Genomic DNA, 27,953 nt, shown 5'->3' on the forward strand with positions numbered 1-27,953 from the left:
CCGGTTGATGGCCGGGTGTGTGACCTCGTGCTGCTTGCTTACTCCCATTGGCGTTTTGGTTTCTCCGGCCGAGGTAGTTCCTCAGTCCTGGCCTTTCGAGGGTGCTGTGTGTCTGTGGGGGTGTGCGCGACGGTGACAGGGTTGTCTTCGGATGAGGCTTGGCGAGTGCTAGCATTTTCTGTGCTCTACAGCCGCTGGGACAGAGTGCATGTAGCTGGAGTGCAGGGAGCCGTGGCTACCGTGAGACTGGAGGCCCTCGGGGATGAGGTGAACAGGTGACCCCAACCAGGTTTTTGCCTCTTATCCCTTGGTGGATAATGTGCGGCACAAAGGCTAATTGTTGGACAAGGCACTGTCCATTGCCGAGGGAGAGAGAGAGGCTCGGGGCTGAAATTTGGGTCAGCCCTGTGATTTAGGGCTCCCTGGCGTTTGTTTTCCCCAGGGTGTTGTCCATGAAGCACCAGGCTCCTGAGGGCTTTGGCGCAATCACAAGTACCCATTTCTGCCATTCCAGTCTGTCCTTTCCTAGCGACGAAAGTCCCGTCAAGTAGCCTTGTCAAGTATGGGCCAGGACGTTTGCAATTATGAGGCTTGAAAAGTATGAGGAGTTGGGGCGAGGTGATAGGTTGGGCAAGAGTTTGTAAAACTAGGAAACTAGGCAGCAGAGGACTTCCTCAGCCTTTCCTTCCTCGAAGCTACCACAAGATGCCACCGGAGCCCTTGATGGTGTAGATAGTGTGCATCTTTCTCGGGCTTATCTCAGAGCTCACTTGCACAGCTGTTGCTTCAGTTGTCATGAGCTTCTGGTTTGTGGTACCGGGACTGGTGAGTGTTTTAAGATTAACCTCTGTCTCCTGACCTTTACAACAGGCTACCAGAAATGCAGTGGAGCAGAGAACAGGCAATGTGGCAGCACAAAAGAGGTGGCTTCTGTCTTTTGCCCAGGAGCCAGAGCTGAGCTATTGGGAGCTTTTTGGGGCTTCTAGTAGAGAGATATAGACCATGAGAAAGCAGGGCAGCCAGCTCTGAAAAGAGTTATCTGCCCCAGGGTGAAATATGTGCACCGATCGCAGAAGCATTGATCTCACTTCACAAAGGAAAACTAGCCACATCCTGGAGAGAAATTACTGTCAAGATTTTGCTTTGACTTTTTTTTTTTTTTTTTTTTTTTTTTTTTTTTTTTTTTTTTTTTTTCGAGACAGGGTTTCTCTGTGTAGCCCTGGCTGTCCTGGAACTCACTTTGCATACCAGGCTGGCCTCAAACTCAGAAATCTGCCTGCCTCTGTCCCCCCTCCCCCCGCCCCCCACAAGTGCTGGGATTAAAGGCGTGTGCCACCACCACCCGGCTTGCTTTGACTTTTTAATTCTAAAGATTCATCCCCACCATAATACCCAATAATAGATTATGGAACTGCTAAGTTGTTGCTGTTGAAACTGGAAAGGATGGTACCAAACCAAGCCCCCATTTCTGTTTGGGTCATCTCTGATTCCAGAGTTGCTCTGGTCTCAACAGAGAGTCACTTCTTCTTTAAGAAATGGAAGGAACCCTTTGAGCCACCTCTGGGTGCACACCAGTCGATCCAGCCCCAGGTGGAAACAAGTAGTGGGTTTTGATTCTTCCGATGTGTAGACCATCAAAATACCCACTTCCCCAAAACCTGGGGAACTAACCCAGGGCGAAATGCCGCTTCCCAGGGCTGTTGGTAGCCAGGTGCTGTAGCAGATGCCTGTAATCCCAGCAGGTGAAAGGTGGAAGCCTCGGAGCGAGGAGTTTACAGCCATCTTGTAGGTATACCAGTGAGCGCAAGGCCAGTGGCCGGTTGGGCTACATGAAATGAAACACCATGCATGTCATTCAAACAAACAAACAAATACCCCAACAACAATGGACTAAAAACCAAACAGCTGTTCTTCAGAAGCTGAAATTCTGTTGAGGAAAGGTCTGCTTGGCTAGTGTATAAATAGAACTGAGCGGGTGCAGGGTCAGTGTAGCAGCATGGTGGACCTTGTAAACAGAAGCGTCTTGGAGGTTTGAGTATTTGACTCTGGCATTCAGCCCATTCTTTTGCCTTGTTAAAGGAAGAGCTCACTTTAGTGATTCTCTCCCCCAAACTCCTTGCTTTGGTTCGTCTCAGCTGAGGTGAGACTGGGGAGATGCCTGGCTGAGTAGAATGCTCACCTTGCAAGTGCGAGGACCTGAGTTCATGTCCCTGGATCCCCTGTAGAGCCAGGCACCATATGATGGGCATCTATAATCCCAGGGTTCCTGTGGTGTGAGATGGGAGGTGGAGGCAGGAGACTGTCTGGCAGCTCAAAGGCCACCTACCTTGCTGTATTCAGGGATATTTTGTCTCAAGGGAGGTGGAAAGTGAGGCCTGCGTATCCACATGCAGACTCATCACACAAAGATTTAATCAAGAGTTCCAGGGTGGCTTGGCGGGACTGTAGTAGGAAAAAGAGATGGAACTAGTGTCTGACTAAGTCTGTGTCTTCAGGTCATAGATGTGTCAGCGCTGGGCTGTGGTACAGAATCCCAGTGGCTGATGCTCTTGCTTTCTGGAATATTATGGTCTTACTTTGATTTTGGACTGGTCGCTGTTTCAGACGGTAGCTGTTCTGCTTCGTTACGTATCTGATTGCTTTTAACTTTGGGACGCTCCCTTCTTCCTTCCTTAAAAAGAACAGAGTGTGGCTTGGGAAAAATGCCTCATTGTTGCTATCTGGCAGCCTAAAGGCTCTGTAACTCATACAGCCCCACTGGAGATGCTGCGTGGGGCTCAGTATTGTCCAAGCCCTTTCGCACTTCAGTCTGGGTTCATGGCAGAGTCCTGGGGTTGTATTCTGGAGGATACACAGGGAAGGAAACAGCTGAAATCCCATGGGGTAATTTAACCAAACAGCAAGAACAAGAACAGGAGCTGGGGGCCAGCAAAATAGCTCATCAGGTAAAGGCACTCGCTGCTAAGCCTGGTGCCCTGAGTTTGACTCCTGGAACTTGTGCAGTAGAAGGAGAGAATGCCTGGCACACACGCAACATGTCATGCGTGTGCCTGCTCACACCACACACAAATTCATAATAAATGCAATTCCAAAAAACCAACCAAGTGATAATAACAGTTACCCCCCCCCCCCACAGGGTTTCTCTTTGTAACCCTGGCTGTCCTAGAACTCACTCTGTAGATGAGGCTGGCCTGGAACTCACCTAGATCCGCCTGCCTGTGTTTCCTGGGTGCTGGGATTAAAGGCGTGTGCCACTACCACTCAACAAATTTTGGTGTTTTGAAGCAGGTTCTTTTTCTTTTCTTCCAGCTGATTCAAAGTTAGGCAGTTTTTTAGTAGCTCAAGTGTGACTGTGTGACTGTGTGTGTGTGTGTGTGTGTGTGTGAGTGAGAGAGAGAGAGAGAGAGAGAGAGTGAGTGTGTGTGTGTGTGTGTGTGTGTGTGTGTGTGTGTGTTTGGAAGCTGTAGGTCATCTTAGGTATTGTTTCCTAGGAGCCATCTCCAGCTTGTTTGTTGAGACAGGGTTGCCCATTGGTCTGTATTTCTGATTAGTGGAGACTAACTGGTTATAGAGTCCCAGGACTCAAACTGTCCCTGCCTCTCCGGCCCTGGGATTGCAGGTGAAACCCATCGCTCCTGTCTTTTTACGTGGGTATCTGGGGTTGGAGTCAGGTCTTCATGCTTATGCAGCAGACACCTTACTGACTGAGCTCTCTCTTTAGCCCTGCAACCACATTCTCACAGAAGTATGTTACGAATATTTTCCCCTGGACCCAGGAAGCAAAGCATTAAACTCTGCCTGGCCTTTGAAAGGAAATGACTACTATTTATATCTCAGGGTAGCATGAGGGTAACCTACATTACCAGAGCTGGAGCCAGAGAGAATGTTAGAAAAATAGCCTGTGGGTGGCTTTTCTGCTTCTTTCATCAGGCTTTGTCTGTATTAATAAGTTAAACCTGTGTGACCGACGGATGCAACCGTCTTTCATCGTGGAGAAGATGAATTTGCCTTTTGTTTATCTTAGAGGTGGAACCTCTGTGTATCATGCCCACTGCTGTAGGAAGTTCCTCAGGCTCCTAAGCAAATTCATGTCTCTGGAGTCACTTGTTTCTTTGAACAGAGCAAAATGATTCTCAGTCTCTTCCTTTTGTTCTGTCTGTCTCCGTTTCTCCCTTGTCCCATCCAACCTCTTGCTTCTACGACAGGCAAACCTCCTCCTTAATAATTGTTTTCTTACCAAAGTAGTTAGTTTGGAATGTCTTGTCTGGACCCACAGACACTCAATTAGGAGTGGAGTGTTCTGCAGAAATCCTCAAGGCCTGACAGTTAAGGAAGAAGGAAGCATCAATATTTATTAGAGGAGGGACAGACAGTGTTGGGCAGAGACTCTGACTCTGTGTGTGTACATTGTTGTTGTGTTGCCTAAACTACACTGTAACAACAACAACCCAAACAAAAAAGAAAAAAAAATCCCAATAAAACCAAAAGTAGCCAGGCATGGTGGCTCGTGCCTGTAGTCCCATCCACCACTTGGGAAGCCACACAGATCCCAGCTCAATAGATAGTCTGTGTGAGGTCCCAAATCCTCAGCGCTAGAAAGAAGAGCGGAAGAAATCCTTTCATCATTTTGTAGACTTTACTGATGATCCATCTATGGACTGAAGTTAGCAAATATTAACAGGAGAGAGACTTTCATTCTTGGCATTTTGATAAGGATTTAAACAAAGTGTGTGTGTGTCAGTGGCCTGGGTATTTTAAAAAATGAAAAACATGCTTCAACAAGTAACCTGTTTTGGTTGTTCTTTTCTTTCATCTTTGCATGCATATGTGGTGTGTGCCTGTGTGTTCCTGTGTGGGTGAGCAGGTGTCTTTGTCAGTGTACGGAGGCTGGAAGAGGGTGTGAGGTGCCCTCCGGTTTGGATTTCTACCTCATTTTTTTTTTTTTTTTTTTAGATTTATTTATTTATTATATGTAAGTACACTGTAGCTGTCTTCAGACATTCCAGAAGAGGGAGTCAGATCTCATTACAGATGGTTGTGAGCCACCATGTGGTTGCTGGGATTTGAACTCTGGACCTTCGGAAGAGCAGTCGGGTGCTCTTACCCACTGAGCCATCTCACCAGCCCTCTGCCTCATTTCTTGACCCAAGTGCTTTCACTGAACCTGGTGCTTCACTGGTTTTCTGCTAGACTGGTGGCCATTGAGTACCAACAATCGCCTTGTGCCCCCAGCCCCTTTTTACCAATGCTAGGTTTACCACATGCACAGCCATCCTGTCTTTTTATGTGGGTGTGGGGATCTAAACTCAGTTCCTCACGTTCGTTCAGCTAGTGCTCTTACCTACTGAGCCATCTCCTTCCCAGCCCCTGACTGTGAAATGGAAGTAAATTCTTACATCTGTGAAATGGGAATAAAAGTTTGCTTCCTGGGAGGAGGGATGCTGACTTCCTTCCATAGTGGTACTTTTGCTTGGGAAACGGACATTGTATATGTCTACCCACAAAAACTTAGACTCTGGTGGCCCCAGAAGCCTGTCCAGGAGTGGATTTTTCCCACTGAGAGCTGCAGATCCTTTCTGCCTTGGCCTTCTAACATTCTGATGCAGGGTGCTGCTACACTCAGCTAAGTTTTTACCCACTTGTCTCTCTCCTCCCTTTTTTGGAAATGGAGCTTCACATAGCCCAGGCTAGGCTTGAGCTCCCGGATGTCCGTGAACTCTTGGTCCTCCTTCCTCTAGCCCTCACCTGCTGGGATCACAGAGCTTGTGTTCTGCCTGCTGTTACAGTCTCCTCCTCACCTCATCTCACCTCCTGATTCTTTTCTCTCAGTGCAACCACTGAAGGCCTTGGTTGTTTTATTTTATTGTTACGTTTTTATTTATCAGGCAGAAATCTCGAATAGTAGCCCAGGATGATCCCTAGCTCATTATGTAGCCCAGGCTGGCCTTGAACTCATGGTAAAATCTGTCTCAGGCTCCCTTATGCTGGGATTGTAGGTCTGTGCTACTGTGTCCCAACTCCTGTGCTTATCCTGGATTCTTCTCTCTCTCACATCTGGTAAGCAAAATTGTTTTTAATTGCAGTATTGCCTGTCTACTCCCATTACAAAATTTTGAGGTTTTCTTCTTCTTCGTCTTTGTCTTCGTCTTCGTCTTCTTTGTCTTCTTCATCTTTTCTTCTTCCTCCTCTTCCTCCTCTTCTTCCTCCTCCTCTTCTTTTTCTTCCTCCTTCTCCTTTTCCTCCTCCTCCTCTTCCTTCTTCTTTAGACCAAGCTGGTCTCGAACTCAGATCCGACTGCTTCTGCCTCCCAGGTGCTAGGATTAGAGGCCTGTGCCACCACTGCCTGGCGTTCTTATCTAGACAATTGCAGTGGCTCTGTACTAACCTCCCCCTCCTTTTATTTTTTTATTTTTCATTCTTCAGTTCTGGCCATTGAGCCACCTTGCTCATGCTAGACAGTTGTTCTCCCGTTGAGCCATGTCCCAGCCCTTGCCTTCCTACCTGCACTCACCTCCCTCCCTCAGCGAACACTCCCTAACATGTCCCGCTTTTTGAGTCTGGGGTGAGTATTGCTCCACCCCAGTGCCTAGGAATAAAGTTCAGATTCCTTAGTGCTTCGGTCAGGCCTTCACCGAAGCCGGCCTTTACTTTCACCCAAACCACCACTCCCTTTTATTCACTTCAAACGTTGCTTATTGTTTCAGGTTAAAGCCCTGTGCTTTTTTATATCTCTTCGTTGATGACATTTTTTTGAGACAAGGTCTTCACTGTGTAGCCCTGGCTTGCCTTGAACTTACAGAGATCCACCTGCCTCTACCTCCCAATGCTGTGATTAAAGGAGTGTTCTGCCGTGACCAACTAGGCTGAATTGCTGGAAATTGTATTTATTTGTGTCACACACAAACATGCTTGTGCGCATGCACACATATACACACACACACCTGCACATACGCGCGCGCACACACACACACACACACACACACTCCTGTACATACACACCCCTGCACGCACACATGCACACACACACACATACACCTGCATGCACACATGCACACACACACACATACACCTGCACGCACACATGCACACACTCACATACACCTGCATGTACACATGCACACACACACATACACCTGCACGCACACATGCACACACACACATACACCTGCATGCACACATGCACACACACACATACACCTGCATGCACACATGCACACACACACACATACACCTGCACACACACACACACACACACACACACTCATTCATGTGCCATGAGGCAAGTGTGGCGGTTCTCTCCTTTTACCATGCGGGTCCTGGAGATTAAACTCAGACTATCAGGCTCAGCAACAAGAGCCATTCCTTTAGCCCTGGCTCCATGTTTATAAGCTTGAACTTGAACTTTTGAACTTGCCGTTCTTGGCAGTTTTTGTCAGTAAGTTTGGAAAAAAAAAGTCTGTCTGAGCCAGCAAGGTGTGGCTCAGGCCTGTAATTGTAAACACTAGGAAAGTGGAGGCAGGAGGACCAGGAGTTTGAGGTCCACCTGGGCTGCTTGAGGCCCTGTCTAAAGGGAAGAGAAAAGTCTGCCCTTGGCTGAGCTGAGGAAACTATAAATTATAGTCTTCACTTGCAGCATGTCCCTCCCGCCCCCTCCCAGCCCAGCTTCCTGGCTTGGTCTTCCTTCTTCTTTGTCTGCCCTATCACTAGACCACAGACAGCGCACTGAAGGCCCTCTGAAGAGAGCGAACCCGGAGGAATAGGTACGTCACCTCCAGTAGGCCAGCACCCCTGACCTGTGCCAAGCGGTTGTGCCAGCAGAGCCTCTCTCCTTGAAAGCTTGGCTGCTTGTTTTCAGTCCTTGTTTACCTACTCTGATTTGTACAGGGAACATACCAGACTTTGAATTCAAGACTTAGAGCAAAAAAAATGTGGATTTTAGACTTGAGTTTCTGTCTCCCCACTACACCTCCTTAAACATTTTGATCTTGATTTTCCTGCATCCACCTAAAGTGCTAAAATTACAGGCATGTACCTCCAGGCCTGGCTTTGTGGTACTTTTTATATAAATAGATCCTTTCTCAGAAAAGACAAAAACCAAGCCCAAACAAACCCGTAACTGTTTGGATTGGTGGGCGGGCTCTTTCCATTCTTTCTAATGCCAGGTGCCCTGTGTTAGTGAATTCACTTAAGAACTCCTAGCTGGACTGGAGACGTGGCTCAGGGCTTCAGGAGGTTGAGCTTCCAACTGGCCGCTCTTCCAGAGGTCCTGAGTTCAATTCCCAGCAGCCACACAGTGGGTCACAACCATCTGTGATGGGATCTGATGCCCTCTTATGGCATGCAGGTGTACATGCAGATAGAGCACTCATGCATAAAATAAATAAATCTTAAAAAAAAAAAACAAAAAAAGAACTCCTAGCTTTGTGTACTGGGTCCTATGTAAACATTAGTTTTCCTTTGTTATAAGAATAAAATTCAAAGCCTGGCATGGTGGCAGAAGGTTTGGGAGTTCAAGGCCAACCTGCTGCTAGAGATAGTCAATTAAGTAGAATTACATCATTCCCAGGAAAATAAATATTGGGCCCTGGGGAATAGCTCAGTGCTTAAAGCTCTTGCTGTATAAGCAAGAGTTGGATCCCTGGCATCCCATAGAGCTGGGTTGGTGCCATGGCTCTTTAGTCCCAGTACTGGGGAGGCAGAGGGAGAAGGGTCCCTGGGGCTCACCGGCCAGTCTAGTCTAATCCACAAGCTTCAGTTCATTGAGAGATCCTAGCTCAAAAAGGACACACATGAACACCAAACACACACAAAGTACCCCATGGTTTTTTTGTGCATCCTAGATTTATATGGATAAAGTCATGTGTGTGTAGATGGTAATAATAGATGGCAGGTAGAAGTGAAACAGTCTAGGGGAATGAAGAGGATTGAGGGGAGGGAGGAAGAAAGAGAAGAGGGGTGGGCATAGGGTGTGTGAGCTTGAAGTGCATCATGTGCATTCATGGAAATGGTCTTATGGAGCAGTATAATATAACAATGAAATAATTAATTAAAAGTGTCCTCTTGTCCTCTGAAGAAGTATAAGGTTTGTGTGGAGTTCAAAGTCTTACCATTTGGCTCAGAATGTGCCATAATTATTATTAGCAGTTGTAATTTATTAAGCAATGACTGTGATCTATGGACCCTAATATGGTGCTATAAAATTTTCTGGGAGCTAGGCATGGTGGCACATACTTGTAAGGTAGCAGAGAGATCAGGAATTCAAGGCCATCCACAACTCTGCAGTGAATTCTAAGTTAGAGGCCAGTCCCCTGTCCACCATGAGACCCTATCCCAACAACAATAAGAAGAGTTCTGGAAGGAAATCCTCGTTTTTTTTTATCTTGGGAGCATGCTGAGGTTTGTTTGGTTTGGTTTTTTGAGACAGAGTTACTCTATGTAGTCCTGGCTATCCTGGAACTTGATCTGTAGACCAGTATGGCCTTGAACTCACAGAGATCCATTTGCTTCTGTCTTCCAAATCTTGAGATTAAAGGCATGTGCCACCACTGCCCAGGAAGGTTCTTTTTGTTTGTTTTGGTTTTGTTTGTTTGTTTTGTGTGTGTTTTTTTTCTTTTATGTTTTTTTTTTTTTTTTTTTGAGACAGGGTTTCTCTGTGTAGTCCTGGCTGTCCTGGAACTCACTCTGTAGCCCAGGCTGGCCTCGAACTCAGAAATCTACCTGCCTCTGCCTCCCAAGTGCTGAGATTAAAGGCGTGCGCCACCACTGCACGGCTATTGTTTGATTTTTTTAATCATCATGACAAAATCCCAGAGGAAAACAACGTATAGTGGGCCAGGAGATGGTTCAGTGGTTGAGAACACGTGCTGTTCTTACAGAGGACCTTAGTTTAGTTTTCAGCACTCAGGTTGGGCAGCTCACAACCACCTGTAACTCCAGCTCTAGGAGACCCACTTCCTTCTGTCTGCTGAGGATACCCATACACACACACACACACACACACACACACACACACACACACACACATACACACACATTCATTTTGGCTCATCATGGTTTCAGAGATTTAAGTTCATGGTCATCTGCTCCCATTGTTCCCTGCCCCCCCCCCCCTCCACTTCTTTGTTCTCTTTGTTAACATTTCTATTTGCTACTGGAAGAACATAGTAAAGGAAAGCTGTTCACTCTCTGGCTTCCAGGAAGCCGAGAGGGAGGTGGGGGGAAGAGAGGGAGAGGGCCTGGGGCAAGATACACCCTTATGCCAGAAGAGGGTGTCTGATCTCCTGGAGATAAAGTTATAGGTGGTTGTGAGCTGCATCTGTGCCTTGATCCTCTACAAGATCTCAAGGTGTTGGTAAATCAACCCAGATCCTTCTTTCTGCAAGAGCGGCAAGGAATCTTAACCACTGAGCCATCTCTCCAGCCTGTAAGGCATATAGTCTGGTACTTCTATATTAGGACACGCCAGCAAACACTGTAGGGGTTAGTACTTATGGAGGAGAAGGAAAAGAACAGAACAGAATGTCTGAGTGCCTGCTATGTACGGACATTGTACTCTTTATTTTGAGACAGGCTCTTTTTTTTTAATTTAATAATTTATTTATTGATTATATGTAAGTACACTGTAGCTGTCTTCAGACACCAGAAGAGGGCATCAGATCTCATTACAGATGGTTGTGAGCCACCATGTGGTTGCTGGGATTTGAACTCTGGACCTTCGGAAGAGCAGTCAGTGCTCTTACCCACTGAGCCATCTCACCAGCCCCAATTGAGACAGGCTCTTACTCTGTAGCCTGGTCTGGTCTGGAACACATGGTGACTTCAGGGCTAGCTTTGAAGAGTCCTACAGCGTCAGTTTCCCTGAGCCATCATGGCTATGCATTTGATCATCATTTGGCTTCTTGGTCACACTAGTACCACTTTACAAATGAGGAAACAAATTGTCTTTTGCTTGAGGTTTCAAAACATGATGTAATGCACGGAGCCAGGAAAACATCCAGCTTTATTTCAGAACCTGAGGTTTTCCTCTACTGTCTCTTAAAGTACCAGATCAGGCTCTCTGAATTTACAGAGACACCTACTGAAGACTCACATGTGGGTGAGCAGAGCCTTGTGAATGGGGAGGCAGGAGTTGGTGCTGGGTTCTGCATGTTAGGTGGAAGTGGGAGGGACTTCATGCTATAGGAGTGAGCGCAGCATGTGTGGGAACCTGTCGTCTTATATTGAGATGTCTGGGTGGTGGATTCACAAGGGAGAATAAAGCCAATATGCAAAGGGCTTTGGGTGCTAGTAGAACCAGTTTTGGCCTTAACCTGCAGGCATCATCTAACCCTGAATGTTTTGAAACAGAAAGATGAAATCAGAGTTTCATGTGACCAAGACCAGAGATTACATTGGGCAAGAAGTGGGAGGATCTCTTAGACTCAGTGGTAGCAAATGAAGAGGCGGTAGCCTGGAGAATAGCGGCTGTAAGGATGAAGAGGGGCCCCAGAGGAAGAGTGAGTGGATGGCAGGATTGCAAAGCCGAGATCAGGGATGGAGGGAGCTGCTAATTGCACTGAGAGCTCAGGAAGGTGAGCATAGATGTGGGTCATAGTTTTCCCTGGATCCCACCCAAGTATAAAACATCTGTGGGGACTCAGGAGACAGAGAATGGCTGAGCTGAATGGCCCTGCTTACAGTGACCCATGCATGATGTATGGCCATTTTCAGAGGAGGCACCAGGCCTGAATCTACACCAATAGTTATGATAGCTTCCAGCTACCGGTTATATAAAGTAAAATTAAAAATTGAGTTTCTCATTTGTTGTAGTCACGTTTAAGATGTTTAGTCTTTTTAATTGTCACACTGTTGGGCAGGGCATCTGTCCACAAACATCCTCCCCGACCCCCAGATATATAGCCCTGGCTGGCCTGGAGCTTGCTATGTAGATGAGGCTGGCCTTAAATTAAGAAAGAGATCTACCTGCCTCTGCCTCCTAAGTGCTAGGATTAAAGGTATGTGTAGGTATGTTCAATATGTTTCTGTTTTTATGTATATTCATGTGAGTGTATATGGGTGGGTAGGTATGTCAGTGCACCTTTGGAGGTCAGAGGATGGTATGGAGTCAGTTCTTCCTACCTCTATATGGCTCCACAGATTAAGCTTGGCAAGTGCTTTACCCGGCTGAGCCATCTTACAAGCCCAGAAATAGGATTTTTTGACTTGGGTTTAAGTATACATTTTTACTTTCATGTAAAAGTAGAGACTTGGGACTGGAGCGATGGCTCAGCAGTTAAGAGCACCGACTGCCCTTCTAGAGGTCTTGAGTTCAATTCCCAGCAACCACAGGGTGGCTCACAACCATCTGTAATGGGATCTGATGCCCTCTTCTGGAGTGTCTGAGGAGAGCTACAATGTACTCATATACATAAAGTAAATAAAACTTAAAAAAAAAATCCAGACTATACACGAGGCCTGGCATCAAGAGTTTGAACCGAGGCTCCTATCTTCATATTGTAGTTTTGGGTGTTGTTTGACTTATAGAGGGCTACTGAGGGAAGGATAGCTTCAAGTTAGTTATGGAAAAAGGGTAACCATAGGAGGAAGAGATTGTTCATCTTCTGTAGCTGAGGAAGCAAAGGCTTTAGGTAGGTTGTTCTAGGTCATGTACAGTAAGAGGCAGTAGATCTAAGTTTCTGACTCCAAAGCCAGTGTCTCTATATAATATGTAAGCCTCAGATTAGGGCTGGGGATATGGCTCAGTGAAGTAGAAATTATTAAATGGGGGTTCCTACCCTATCTTTGATCATTTAATCCCCAAATAAAAGACATAAAACCTTTATATTTTTAATAAGCCTTGAAGCATTAGAGCTGGGTAGATATCACCTCTCTATGTTACTTTGTGTACATCCTTGTCAAGATCCCCGAGATATGACTTGTTGTGTTCTGCCTGGGCTGCTCCTATTCCAACTGGCCGGTCCTCAAGGCCATGCTCTCACGTCCCATGACATCTTCTTCCTTTTCCTCTTCCTCCTCTCCCTCCTCTTGTTCAGACTCTTAGTCTAAACTGAAGCCCTGCCTAACTCTCTTCTGCCCAGCTACCGGCTGTAGACATCTTGGGAGGCCATGGCTACATAGCATCACTTGGTATACGTGAGGCTCTCTTCTTGGGGGCAGGCAGATCTTGGGGGCCTGTGTTAGCATTACAGTACGTAGCAGCAGACCAAACCTCACCAGCTCAGTTGGGAGACTGCTTGCCTCAAGTGCACAAAGCCAGGGGGTTGATCCATAGCCCCGTAACAACTGACTGGACGAAGCGGCACACACCTGCCCTGCAGTCACAGTTCTTTGTAGATGAAGGCAGGATGATCAGAAGTTGAAAGTCATTCCCTTCTTCATACTGAGTTTATGGCTAGCTTAGACCACGTGAGACCCACCTCAGAAATAAAGCCAAGATAAAATGCAAGAGAGAGCAGAAATAAGCAACGAGTAAAGCAGCACCGCTGAGAGATGGCCATTACTAAATAGTGGCTGTGCGCCCTTCTGGATTTTCTTTGTTTATAGATTTTTATTTTCTGATACTGTTGAAAAATCCCTGGGTGTGAAGTCACCAGCACATCTCTAATCCCAGCACTTGGAAGGCAGAGTCAGGGAGATCGACTGAGGCCAGCCTGTTCACAAAAGCAAAACCCCCAAACCCTGATTCTGCATGATGTAGAAAGAAAAGCTTTAAAAAGAGACTGAGTTTGAAAGAGTGGGGTTGATTGTATGGAGGGTCTGGACGGAGGAAAAGTGTGTGTGGGGGGAAATGATATGTTTTTTAGTTAATTTTTGTTTGTTTGTTTTGTTACTATTTTTCAAGACAGGGTTTCTCTGTGTAGTCCTGGTTGTCCTGGATCTTGCTCTGTAGACCAGGCTGGCCTCAAACTCAAAAAAGAGATTTCCCTCCCTCTGTCTTCCAAACGCTGGAACCAAAAATGTGTGCCACCACCGCTCGGATTTAGTTAAGATTATTTTTTAAAAGATATTTCATTGGCTTACAGTTTTGGTGGCCAAAGTCCAAGTTTGAGCAGCCCCGTCTGTTCAGCGGTGTTTGGCAAGAGGTCACACTGTGAAGGCAGAAAGGTTCAGGGCCAGGGTTGTTCTTTTTGTTGTGACTAGCCATTGAGGGAGTTAACCGGTGTCTCACAAGAACAGCCTTACTCCCTTCTGAGGCCTCAGCTTTTAGAGGTTCCATCAGCGCTTGCCATTGCTAAATGAAGGGTAACTTTCCAGAGAAGCCTGCGGACAAGCTGCATCCAAACCCGAGCGATATGTCTGTGTTGTCTACAGACAGGTGTTGGTTTCTAAGTGCCGCGTATGTGAGCATAGATTCACAGTCCTTTCTAGCGCATGGCGATATAGCTGGCTGCCTTCTGCGTCATCGCCGTTCAGCAGCATCTTTGCTGTTTCCTTGGTAGTTCTGAACTCCCAGAAGCTTTCGGGGCTGACAAGGATTTTTGTTTGGCTCGCGATAGATTTGGCATTGCAGCTTCCTTTTGCCGATACGAGTCTATTTATAGACTTTATTTACCCAAGCATCGCTATTCATAGATTACACTGTGTCTCAGCTTCTACTGGGATTGCTATCAAAGTGGTGTAGGTCATGTCCTATCATTCTTAAGTGTCCCAAATCCTGAATTCCAGTGTACACTGGGCTCGGAGGTTTTGAAGTCAGGCTCCGTGGGTCTGTGTTTGGCTATACTGTTCTTCAGGCTAAGAGGAACATGTTGCCTTAAAAGGCAACATTATCTGCAAGGTTTGTGTGGGAAAGTTGTTGCTGTTGTTTTTTTTAAGATGTTAATGCAGAGTCAGAATTAAAAAGGAAGGAAGAAAGATTGGTAGATACCTCTCCACACCCAGATCAAGCTGCAGTGGTTAGGACTAACTAACTAGACTCTCAGTGGGAGGGAGTCAAGTGTAGGCATGGCAGGTAGTCATCAAGAATGCATTCAGAGATCAGCCCTAAGAAATGGGCCCAGTGAGGAGAAGACAGGCCAAGTATGCACGGCCTGTTATGGCAAGCCAAGGGCCACATGAAAGAGTCTTCTGGCTCTCGAGCTAAAGAGGCAAGACTTCTCAGACAGCTGAGTTACTTAGGGCACAGACACAAGCTCGGGAGCTGTGTGTGCAGGGCTCCTAGAAGCTGGAAGCAGGGCCAGCAGGTTCAGTTAGCCTCCGCTGTATAGCAAGTCCCGGTCACAGAAGACAAGCGTGTGGAACAGGGGATCCAAGTTCAGTTTCCAGCACCCACAGACAGCTCACTACCGCTTATAGCCCTGGCTCCGGGGGCTGGATGGGGCGAGAGAGATGGCTCAGCTGTTGAGTACTGACTCCTCTTGCAGAGGACTTGGTCTCATTTCCCAGCACCCACATGATATCTCACAGTCATTTTGTGCCCCATTTCTAGGGGATCTGACACCTTTTGGCCTCTGTAGGCACCAGTCATACATGTGGGATGGTCAAATACTCGCATATGTAAAATAAATACTTTTTAAAATTAAAAAAAAAAATCTTTAAGACTGAGCATGGTGGTTGCATGCCTTTAACCTGAGCACTTGGGAGGAAGAGGCAGACAGATCTTTGGGAGTTCAAGGCCAGCCTAGTCAACATTGTTCACTCTACTACAGCCACAGGGCTACATAGAATGATCCTGACTCAAAAGTAAACGAACAGTAAACAGATTAAAAATAAAAATAAATCTTTTAAAAAAGCAAACCTCAAAGCTGAGATGTAGAGATGGCTCAGCAGGTAAAGGCATTTTGCTGCCAAAATTGACAACATGAGGTCAATCCTGGAGGCCCACATGACAGAAGGAGAACCAAACCAACCAACTCCCATAGGTTGTCCTCTGCCCCCCCCCCCACACACATAGGCACATACTCATGTGTGCACACACATGTAAACAAAGAACTAATTAAATAGAAGGCCAACAAGCTGCCTAAGCAGATAAAGTGCTGCTGCTAAGACGTAAGGTGGGATTTGTGGAGGAGGAGAAGCAGCATCAATGAGGGTCTAGGAGAGGACTTTATGGAGGTGTTGGTTCTGAGCTGGGCTGTGAAGTGGGAAGGTGAGTGTAGTTTGCCAGATGCTGATAGAATTGGTGCATGGTCTTAGGTGCACACAGGGTCAGGGTAAAGAGGGCAATGGTTCCATTGTGAGTGAGTTGAGGGCTCGGAGAGGCAGGAGTGAGGCTGGGAAATGTGGCCATAAGGCAGCTGGGGTTACTTATAGAGGACTTTATGTGTTAAATACACGCATGTTCAGGTTTTATTTCAAAGGTGACTTAAGTCCCTGGGGGACTTAACACACAGGTGATGGGCCGAGAAGGATGACTTCTGCCTGTTGACTGAATAGGTAGGAGGACAGGACTGCAGGCATGAACCTTGCAGAAATCAAGGTTGAAGCTAAGGCATGGCAGTGGGGATATAAAAGAGGGTTCAATATAAAATGTTGAAGAAGGCTGGAAAGATGGCTTAGTGGTTAGGAACACTGACTGCTTTTCGAGAGGTCCTGAGTTCAATTCCCAGCAACCCCATGGTAGCTCACAACCATCTGTAATGGGGATCTGATGTCCTCTTCTGGTGTCTGAAGAGGGCTACAGTGCACTCACATACATAAAATAAATAAATCTTTAAAAAAAAATGTTGAAGAGAACCTGGCGTGGCACATGCTGTTAATTCTAGTACTCCAGAGGCAGAGGCTGGTGGATCTCTGAATTTGAAGCCAACCTGGTCTACATATGGAGTGGTAGGCCTACCTGATCTATATATGGGGTTCAGGTGAGCCAGGATTACATTGTAAGCTCCTATTTTTAAATAAATAAGTCAATAAGGATGATACTCTGAGACCTGGTAACTGAACACGAGAAGGAAGGACAAATCTTGTTACCCCTTAGATTGGGTGACAAAGGATTGGAGGACTGAGGCTGGAGAGGGGCAGAGAGGAACTGGGAAAGCTTCGGCTGAGGAGAAGGCAGGGAAGCTGTGGCCAGAGGGTATAGTGGTACTGCGGAGGAGTAAACGCAGCGGAGAGCTCCTGACAGCTGGCTTCCATGCCAGACGCCAGGGAGAAAAGGTTCCGAGAACTGCTCATAGCTGGAAATTCCCCCAGACAGTGCCTTAAAGTTTCCATCCACAGTCACGAATGAGGACGGTCCATCCCACGGAGAGGACTGGCAAGATGGAGCTGAGCAAGGCAGCTTCCGGCGCAGTACCCATCTGTGGGACAAGTCATATCTCCTTAGGCTGAGAAACTCATGTACCTCTGTCTGTCTGTTACAGAGTCTCGGGAGGTGACAATGTTACTGTCCCTGGGTTATAGAGATAAAAAGGAAGACTCAGAGAAGGAGGTGACTTGTCGTTACACAGGAAGACGGTGGTGAAGTAGGCCTTCAACTTCAGTTCCCAGGCACTCTCATTCTGAGCCCACGGTTCATGCCTGCTACACTCCAGTGCCTTCCTACGTCTCAGGGAGTGCCCAGGGAGGGACAGGACAGCCTGTTTCCCAAGGCTTATCTTTGGTGAGAGTGGCAACAGTGTCTGGTATTCATGAGTGATTACAAACCTTTTTCTTTTCTTTACTTTTTTTTTTGTGAGAACAGCATCTCATGTAGCGTAGACTGACCTTGGACTTGTTATGTTATGTAGTGGAGGACAACCCTGAACTTATATCCTTCTGCCTCTATTTGCTGAATGCTGGATCACAGGTGTGCACCCACACACAGTTTCATGCAGTGCTGGGGTGGAACCCTCGAGTGAGCGAGTGTGCATATGCATGCATATGGAAACTGAAGGTCAAGATTAGGTATCTTTCTCAGTTGCTCTCTATCTTTTTTTTTTTAATATTATTTATTTAATGTATATGAGCATACTGTAGCTGTCTTCAGACACACCAGAAGAGGGTGTCAGATCCTATTGCAGATGGTTGTAGCCACCATGTGGTTGCTGGGAATCGAACTCAGGACCTGGAAGAGCAGTCAGTGTTCTTAACCGCTGAGCCATCTCTCCAGCCCTCTATCTTATTTTTCTTTCTTTCTTTCTTTCTTTCTTTCTTTCTTTCTTTCTTTCTTTCTTTCTTTCTTTCTTTCTTTCTTTCTTTTTTGATTTTTCGAGACAGGGTTTCTCTATGTAACCCTGGCTGTCCTGGAACTCACTTTGTAGACCAGGCTGGCCTGGAACTCAGAAATCCGCCTATCTCTGCCTCCCAAGTGCTGGGATTAAAAGTGTGTCACATCTAGCTCTTTTAATTGTAAAATGTTGTCTTTATTAGTGAGTGGGTGCACAGCATGAGTGTATGATGTGTGGTGTGTGTGCCCTGGCATGTGTGTAGAGGTCAGAGAACCACTTTGTGGAGTTGGTTCTTTCCCTGGGGAGCAGGGATAGAATTCAGATTTAGTGTCTTTACCACTGATCATCTCCCTGGCCTTCTCCACCCATTCTTTGCGATAGGTTCTTATTGAACCTGCCGCTTATCCGCTGGGCTAAGCGGGGTGGGTGGTAAACTATGACTCTAGGACCTGCCGGTCTCTGTCTCCCTCCACTCCCAGTGCTAACACTGGGTTACGGATGAGTCTAGCACAATGCTGAACTTGTATGGTACTGGGGATCTGAACTCGGGTCCGCATTCTTGCTTGGCTGCACTTTAGTAACTGAGCTCCAGTGCCCAGGAGAAAAATCTTTTGAAAGTTAGATGTGTTTCTTAAACTTTTCTGAAGCCTCCTGGGAGGGTATTGGCATAGAGACACAGTGAGAGTTTAATGTTTTCAATGAGAACACAGCTCTGCTGAGCATCAGATTCAACAGTAGATGGTGCTGCATTCCTGGTGATGCGATTCTGCACGTGGGTCTGTGATTTTGTGATTAAAAGCAAGCAGATGGGGTGAGTCATCATCTAACCTGAATGCTTGGAACCTGAAGGTTTGCTTATGCTTCATAAGACATCATGGACGGTGCCCAAGTGAAAACATGACATTTATACACAGTTTGTGCATACAGCCAAAGGTAGATGTTTATCCGAACATGTGTGCATCTGAGTGCAGGTGCATGCATGAAATAATGTGTCACGTTGTGTAATGTTCCATTTGTGAGCACCGTGTTAGGACTCAGAAGTTTTGGGACTCACCATGGTGGCACAGGCTTGTGATCTCAGCTCATAAGAGGCTGAGGACAGAGATTGCTGGAAATTTGAGGCCAGCCTGCACTAAATATTGAGATTCCGTCTCAAAAGACAAAAAATGAGTGGTGGAGAAGAGGAGAAGGGGTGGGGGTGGTTCAGAGGTTGAGTGCTCCCTATTCTTGCAGAGGATAGTTTGGTTCCTGGCATCTATGTTGGGTACATTTTAGATTCAGTGTCCTCTTCTGGCCTTCATGTGCACCCACACTCATGTACACATACCTAGACACAGACTCACATACAGACACAGGATAAGAAGTAAAATAAGCCTTTAATCTGAGAGAGAGAGAGAGAGAGAGAGAGAGAGAGAGAGAGAGAGTGTGTGTGTGTGTGTATTTTGTTCCTGAGGAATTGAATCTAGGGCCTCAGACATGCTAGGCAAGTACCCTACCACCAAGCTAGAGATCCTCAGTCCTTTTATCTGTTTTTTAATTAATTAATTAATTAATTTTGTTTTTTGTGGTTTTATTTTTTTAATGGGCTCATTCTGTAGTTCAGGATGACTTTGAATTCAGGGCAGTGCTCCCACTTGGTCCTCTAAGTGCTGGAATTCTGAGCATATGCCATCACTTAGACATAGAACTTCTGGGTAGTTTTGGTTGTTGTTTTTGGTTTTTGAGACAAGGTCTCCCTATTATGTAGCTCTGGCTGGTCTGGAACTCTCTGCTGAGTATTTTTTGACCCAGAAGTAGAAAGATGGGGTGGGTGAAGTGGGCAAAGATGCTCCCTGGTGACCTGAGTTTGATCCAGGGCACACAAGCATCTCCTTCAAGTTGTCCTCTGACCTCCACAAATGAACTGTGTCACATATGTGTGGACCCCCATGATAAATAAATACATATTTTGACAGTAGGTGTTGTGAGCTAAGGAGATTTAGAAATTTCTAGAGTAAAAGGATATTTGATAAAGGGATATTTGAGCACCTGCGTGGGGCAGGGTCTGCTACAGTGTCACAGTGACTATCCAACATCTGAGCCCAGGCTTGGATGGAAGGAGTGAGCAGTGTGGGTGGCAGGAGGAAGTGAATCCCAGACAGACGGAGGAGCAAGAGCAAAGCCCCTGGCGTGGCAATGAGCTTGACACCAACAAAGGAAGGATGGCAAGGCCAGGATGTGTGGGGCCCAGAGGCTTCAGAGGCCCAGGGCAGCCAGGGCCTTCTCAACCCTTGCCTCTGAGGGCGAGGCTTATTCTCAGTGCAATGGGAAGCTATGTGAAAACTTTCAGCAGAGAAGTGACCTCATCTAATACACTTGTGTACTTTAAGATTTGCTGCGACTGTTCTATGGGAGACCAACAATGGGCCTCATATAAGGAAGCCCAGAAACAGGAAGCTGCTGCTGGAGTCTTGATAAGAACTCCTGGACATGGTTTTGAAGGCAGCACTTGCTTCAGTTGTTCAGTGAGTTAAATCTGTGTGTGAACGAGGAAAGGCCTTGGTGTGGGTTTGTTTGCTTGTTTTAGGTCAGTTCTAAGTAGCTCAGGTTATCCTCCTACAGCAGTGGTCTCCCAAATACTGAGATGACAGGTATGTCCCATCCTGCTAATTGGAGCCCTAAATCCTTTTATTGTCTTGTTTTGTCAGCTGTGCACGGTTGCCCAGGCTGGTCTCACGAGGCAGTTCTTCTGCCTCAGCCTCCCGAGCACAGGGATTGCAGGCGTATGCTGCTGTGCCTGTGAGTGTGAGATTTTTGCTCTGATCAGCTGGTTGAATGCTGGTGCCTTTTACTGGGATGCAGGGCGGTGAAGCCAGCCCATGGGAGAAGGAACTGGATGGAAATGAGGTGGAAGGTCTAGAACAGAAATGCAAATCTGAGACTTTGTTTAGTTGTTATTTGTGTGCCATGAGGCAAGTTTTCTTTTCATTAATCATACAGTTTTCCATAGCATCCCAGGGCAAACTGGAGCAGTCTGACTTGGGGGTTCCCTAAAGGCCCACAGGTCACTGGCATCACACAGAATACCTGGGCTCACAGTGCAGCTTGTGATTTGCGGTTTTTCCTCCAGGGTCTCAAGTGATGTAGATGGAGACTCTAGAGGTATTTAGAAAATTTCACTCTGCTTTTCCTGCTGGATGGTCTCCCTGGTGGACAGTCTCCTGAACCTCTGTTTTCATTTTATGTTTTATCTGTCTTTGAGGCAGGGTCTTTAGCTCTAGCCCTGGAACTCACTATGTTAACCTGGTAGCCTTGAACTCATAGAGATCTGCCTACCTCCTTTTTTTATTTGTTTGTTTGTTTTTTCAAGAAAGGGTTTCCCTGTGTAGCCCTGGCTGTCCTGGAACTCGCTCTGTAGACCAGGTTGTCCTCTGCCTCCCAAGTGCTGGGACTAAAGGCGTGCGCCACCAAAACAAAATGCTTTGGCTAAAACAAAAATCTTCAAAGCTGGATATGGTGATATGTTCTTTATTCCTAGTACTTGGGAATCAGAGGCCAAGTGGGACCTTATCTCAGTACACATGTGGGAATCAGAGGACAATTAGGGAGATAATGCTCTTTCTCCATGTGCACCCTATAGGGATTGGACTCAGATTGTCAGGCTGGCTATCAAGAGCCTTTATCTACTAACCCTTGCTGGACAGCGTATCCATTTTCCTAGGCAAGGTCTTATCAAAGCTGACAGTTCCTCCATGTACAACTTGTCTGCCATCTTCTTTTCTTTTCTTTTCTTTTCTTTTTTTTTTTTTTTTTTTTTTGCTTTTTCGAGACAACAGGGTTTCTCTGTGTAGTCCTGGCTGTCCTGGAACTCACTCTGTAGACCAGGCTGGCCTCGAACTCAGAAATCCGCCTGCCTCTGCCTCCCAAGTGCTGGGATTAAAGGCGTGCGCCACCACGCCCGGCTCGACTGCCATTTTCTTAAGGCAAGCCACAGAGTCTCACTCCTTGCCTGGCTTTCTTGTGCTCCCAGTTGCATTTATAAAGCAAAGGGCCCATGTGGAGGGGCTAGAGAAATGGGTTAGCGTTAAGAGCACTTGACACTCTTGCAGCGGACCTGAGTTTAGTTTCCATATGATGGCTCACAGGCGTCCTCTAACTCTAGTTCCAAGGGGTTCTGTGCTATCTTCTAATCTCCTCTGGCACCGGGCACGGGCACACAGGTGGTGCACATACATACATGTAGGCAAGACCACACACATATGAGAGAGAGAGAGAGAGAGACAGACAGACAGACAGACACAGACCCTGACCATCTGACCCATGTGTGTAATTTTTAAGATCCAGAGACCAGGGCTCGGGCAATGGCTCAGTGGCTAAGAGTGTTTGAATCCCCAGCAGTTAAACTCTGAGGGCAAATGAGGTTAGGAGCCGAGCAAGAGAACAGCTAGGGAAGAGGTGCTTTGCTTAGGACCTGGCCAGGGCATCTGGTGGAAAAAGGGAGGAATCCCCAAGGGCTGGTTTCCCAAAGGAAGCAGTGATATCCACCAGGTATTTACTGAAGGAGGTGAAAGTGTACGATGCTACAGGCTGTGCTAACTGGGCTGCATTTGGCCAGCCTCATGCTTATCAGCTACCATGAGCAGCAGTTAATGGAAGATTAGAGATGAGGCTGGGCCCTAAAAGCCTGAGACGAGGCTGAGGGCAGAAGATTGAAAAGGCACAAGACAAGAGCAGAGGCTGGACAGAGGTGGAGCTTTGCATGAGGTTTTGATCTCAGCTCCCAGCTCTAAAATCTTTTATACTTTAGAACTTTTTTTTTCTCTTTGAGACAGGGTTTCACTATGTAGCCCTGGCTGTCCTGGAACTTGCTCTGTAGACAAGGCTGGCAAGGAATTGAAGGGTCTGCCTGCCTCTGCCTTCTGAGTGCTGGGATTAAACTGTGCGCCACATAACTGTCAGAACGGTTTTATTTTTCTGTGAAAACAGTATAGAAAAGATGTCCACATCAGTTTCCTGCATCACAGTCTTGCACTAGCAGTGGCACATTTGTTAACAGTATGAGATCTGTGTAGGCAGACTATTATTGTTGTTGTTATTATTATATTTTTATTATTATTATATTTATTTTATGTATATGAGTACACTGTAGCTGTCTTCAGACATACCAGAAGAGGGCATCAGATCCCATTACAGATGGTTGTGAGCTACAATGTGGTTGCTGTTATTCACAGGAACTCAGGATCTCTGGAAGAGCAGTCAGTGTTTTTAACCGCTGAGCCATCTCTCCAGCCCTAACAGATTATTATTAACCACAGTGCACACTCAGATTTCCGTGGACTTTTACCGAACGACTTTCTACCCATCGTCCAATCCAGGACCCCCACGACACTGAACTATCCTGTGTCCCCTTAGTTTCCTCTGATCCGTCACAGTTTCTCAGTCTTGCCTTGCTTTTGATGACCGTGACAGCTCTCAGAGTACTTCCTTTTGTCCTTAAACAGGGACTCTGCAGGGAACAGTGTGTCCATCAAGGATGTAGGTTATCAACATGACTTATCACAGGTGAACCTTGACCACCTAGCTGAGGAAGTGCCTGTCACCTTTCTGTTTTACAGAGCTTGGACTTTCCTTCTTTGCGGGCTTCATTGTTTGGAAGGAAGTCACTCTTCACAGTCCACCCTAAGGAGTAGGGAGTTAGCTTCCTCTATGAAGGGGAAGCTGCTATGTGAGTTATTTGGAATTCTCTTTGGGATATATATGTCTTCTCATTTGTTTTATCATCCCTTGATGATGACGATGATGATGATAATGATGATGTTACATATTTTTTAGCATGTTCCTACTTTTTAGCACTGTCAAGTATTTAAAGCTTACTTTGTGTGTTTTTGTTTCTTCTTAGTCCTTATAAAGCAATACTTCTTAGGAGCCCAGTTTTGGAAAATAGTATTAGAAGCTAAGGTCTCACATCAGATATGTATGCTGTTCTTGTGTATTCTTGCTTCTCAGAGGACAGCAAAAGACTATGTGTGTGTTAGGGGCAGGGGGAGGCATAGGTTTCTCCTTTGAGAAAGGGTCTCATGTGTCCTACACTCAAATTCACTGTGTAGTTGAGAGTGATCTTCCAGCCTCTGTCTCCCTAGTGCTAGGGTTGTTATAAACGACCACACCCGGTTTATATGGTGCTGGGGACTGAACCCAGGGCTTTGCATGCTGGACAAGCATTCTTGCAATTGAGCAACATCCCCAGCCCTGTGTGAATTTCAGTTTAGTTTTAATCATGTGTATATGTGTGAGTATATGGCCTGTGTTTGTAGGTGCGCTGGGAGGCCAACAGCATAGCTGGAGTTTCAGGTGGTTCTTTCTATAGCTGATCACATGGAGAAAGCTAACTACTAATTCCTACTGGCATTTCTAAGTCTAACCCATCACCGCGTGGATCTTTCTAGCTGCCTTTGCTCGTCTGAACCCTCCTGCTTCCGTAGTGGGTCACCTGACTTACATCATTCACCATCCCGTTCCGAGGCGCTCGTGGGCAGTAGGCCCACAGTTGTTAATCTGTGCCCCATCTTAACCGCATTCTGAACGGCAGCACTGTGCAGTGGTTTCCCATTTGCCAGTAGGCTTACAGGCTAATCATCTCTATGGTTAACACTTTTTTCTTTATCCCCTTCAGCGCGATGGTCCCATTGATGTAGTCAGATGCCCGTGTCATTTTCTCCATTCCACTCCAAGAGTCCCTGAGGTCTTTAAATGATTTTTCCCCTTTATTTTTGATGGTGTTAGGGATCAAACTCAGGGCCTTGCACAATCTTGGTAAGCATTCTGCCATTCAGCGGCATCCCCAGCCTATAAGTTTTTGTTGTTTTTGTTGTTTTTGTTTTTTTGAACCTGAGTCTCACTATGTAGTCTGGAACTCACTAAGTAGACCAGGCTAGCTTAGAACTCACAGAGATCTGCCTGCTTCTGTCTTCTGAGTGCTGAGATTAAAGGCACGAATGTTGCCCTTAGATTTTTGAGATTGGGTCTCATCATGTATCTCGGGTTGGCCTTGGTGTGTATAAGCAGATCCAGGTGAATGAGGAAGACACAGTGTCTTCTTCTGCAATTGGTGTCTGTAATCTGTGCTCCTAGAAGGGGGTGGAGTAGCTAAAATGGCTTTGTTTCCAGCAGCAAAGCCATTCAGGTGAGCCACCTTTCCTCCTCTGGACGTGCCCTGCGAGACTGCACCTGCACAACAATGTAGACCTTTGCGGACTCTCTAAGCAGGATGCAGACTGCCAGGGATCTCCCAGCTATCATCCGAGAAGCCGTGGTCTGTGCACTCAAACACACTACTATACTTTAATTCCTTCTCTTTAGGCGTTTCTAATGTGGACAGCTCGAGGCCAAATGGGAGGGGCCCGGACCAACCCTCCGGAGCCAGGTGTCCGGAGAAACCAGAAAACTCTCTCACAAGGTAATGCAAGCCTCCCTCTGTTTGTATCTCTTCCTAGTGAGACAGTCTTCATTAGAGAATCAGCCCCACATACCATGTTTTAAGTAGCAGAATCCTAAGAACTGTTCTAATATATGGACACGGTGGACTTACTGAGTTTGCCAAGCTGCGTTCTCTCACAGGACTGCTGTCTACATGAGAGTTTCATCCTTTACTGTTTTATAGCTAAGGACACCCAGGTGACAAGGAATTCCGTAAGGGGGTGGAGACGTCTCAGCAGTTAAGAGCACTGGTTGCTTTTACAGAGGACCCAGGGTTACTTTCCAGTAACCCTGTGGCTCCAGGGGGTCTGATGCTCCCATCTGGGGATTGCACTCATGTGTACGTACCCTTATGGAGACACACACATACTTAAAAACAATAAAATCGATCTGAAAAAAAGAAAAGGGACTACATAGGCTGGGTAGAGGAGATGGCTCAGTAGATAAAGCACTGCCTCACAACTTGAAGACCTGAGTTCAGATTCCAAGAGCCCATATTGATTTTTTTTTTTTCTTTTACATGGGGCACCCAGTGCCCTGCAATAGCCAGGAACTCCTCTAGGACTTGAGCTTGCAAGCACTTTAACTCTCATGTAGAAATTTAGGAAATGATCTGAAGAGATATTTTGGCAGTTTAGAACATTAGGATGCAATTGTGAGACCCAGACCTGCATGCCAACACCCAGGTAACAAACTAGCTGTTCAGTGAACACGTTTGTAACCCACATCCCAGGACTGGGGATGAGGTACTGAGGTATGGGGACAGGAGGGTCATTGGGACTTGGTGGCTTCTACCTTAGCTCACAAACAGGAGCCCCAGGTTCAGGGAGAAAGCTATTCCAGTTTGTCTGAAAGTTAGGCAGAATGATGAAGGAGGAAACACACACACACACACACACACAGAGTTGGGGGGAATGTGTGGGGGTAGACAGTGTGGAGGGGGAAGAATAGAGATTATTTTTAAAAAGTTAAACCTGGTACAGAGGCAGGTAGATCTCTGTGAATTCAAGGACAGCTAGGTCTACACACCGAGTTCCAGGCCAGTCCTCCAACCAGCAAAACCCTGTTTAAAACAAACAAACAAACAATAATATAGGAGACTGAACATGTTTGATTCTACCCTCACATTCTTTTCATAACTTCTGCCTTGGAAAGCTTATTTTCCTTCACTCCTTCCGCTCCATGCATAATTATATTTAGTGATTCTTATGTGTCTTATGTCCTCAGAGGTTGGAAGAGGGTGCCAGATACACTGGCACTGGAGTCATGGATGGCTGTGAGCCACCATGTGGGTGCTGGGAACTGAACCTGGTTTCTTCACAAGAGCAACAAGTGCTCTTAACCACTGAACCATCTCTCCAGTTACTCCCTCTCCCCAAGACAGGGTCTCACTATATAGCCCTGGTTAGCCTAGAGTTTGATGCATAGATGAGGATAGCACTGCCTCTGCCTCCCTAGTACTGAGATTAACATGAGCTGATGTGGCAGGTTAAATAAAAGTGGCCCCCATAGACACATGGGGAGTGGTACTGGTAAGCGGTGTGACCCTGTTGGAAGAAGTGTGTCACTAGAGATGGGCTTTTAAGGCCTCAGATGCTCAAGCCTGGGCAGTGTGTCACTGTCTCTTTCTGCTGCCTCCAGATCTGGATGTAGAACTCGCAGCTACTTCTCCAGCACCGTGTCTGCCTGCATACGGCCATTCTGCCTGCCACAATGAAGATGGACTAAACCTCTGAACTGTAAGCCAGCCCCAATGAAATGTTTTTCTTTATAAGAGTTGCCATGGTCATAGTGTCTCTTCACAGCAATAAAACTCTAAGACAGTCACTATGCTATATAGTCTTATGTAACCTTACTTGATATGCAAATAACAGTGGTGCTGTTAATACTCAGGTGGTCTCTTAGTTCTGTTGCTGAAGAGAGACTCCATGATCACAGCAACTCTTACAGAAGAGAGCATTTAATTGGGGGTTACTTGCAGTTTCAGAGATTTAGTCCACTATCATTATAGTAGACAGCATGCCGGCATGCAGGCAGACACTGAAGCAGTACTGAGAGCTACACCCTGATCCATAGGCAACAGGAAGAGAGCCAGGGTCTGGCATGGGCTTTTGAAACGTCAAAGCCACCTCCAGTGAAATTCTTCCTCCAATAAGGCCACACCTTCTAATCCTTCCAAACCTTTTGCATAGGGTCATTCCTTGGGAACTATGCATTCAAAAATATGAGCCTTTGGGGGCCACTATTCAAACCATCACACATGCCATTTAGTCAGTGCTGGGAATGGATTTAAGAGCCTTCTATAGTTTAGTCCGTTAAGCCATCTCCAACAAGTTCCTTAGGTTGTAATGTAGACCCTGGTAGGTGAATATGTCATATTTTTCTTACATTAGCTCTTGAACAGTTTATATC

At 46.4% G+C, this 27,953-nt stretch overlaps 1 protein-coding gene across 5 annotated transcripts in view; it reads left to right on the forward strand.

Moving 5' to 3' along the window:
• Inpp5b (inositol polyphosphate-5-phosphatase B) overlaps positions 1-27,953 on the forward strand; it is a 59,685-nt gene that overhangs the window by 10,090 nt on the left and 21,642 nt on the right. For all 5 annotated transcript variants that reach the window (XR_003954882.1, NR_126474.1, XM_006502804.3 and 2 more), the window contains exon 8: positions 25,425-25,521. Coding sequence is in view for 3 of the 5 variants with exons in the window: in XM_006502804.3 (XP_006502867.1) it covers positions 25,425-25,521 (97 nt within the window). In the remaining 2 variants the exon portion in view is untranslated. The remainder of the gene's footprint in view (positions 1-25,424; positions 25,522-27,953) is intronic.

Source organism: Mus musculus, chromosome 4 (genome assembly GCF_000001635.26).
Source record: "Mus musculus strain C57BL/6J chromosome 4, GRCm38.p6 C57BL/6J".
Lineage (NCBI taxonomy): Eukaryota > Metazoa > Chordata > Mammalia > Rodentia > Muridae > Mus > Mus musculus.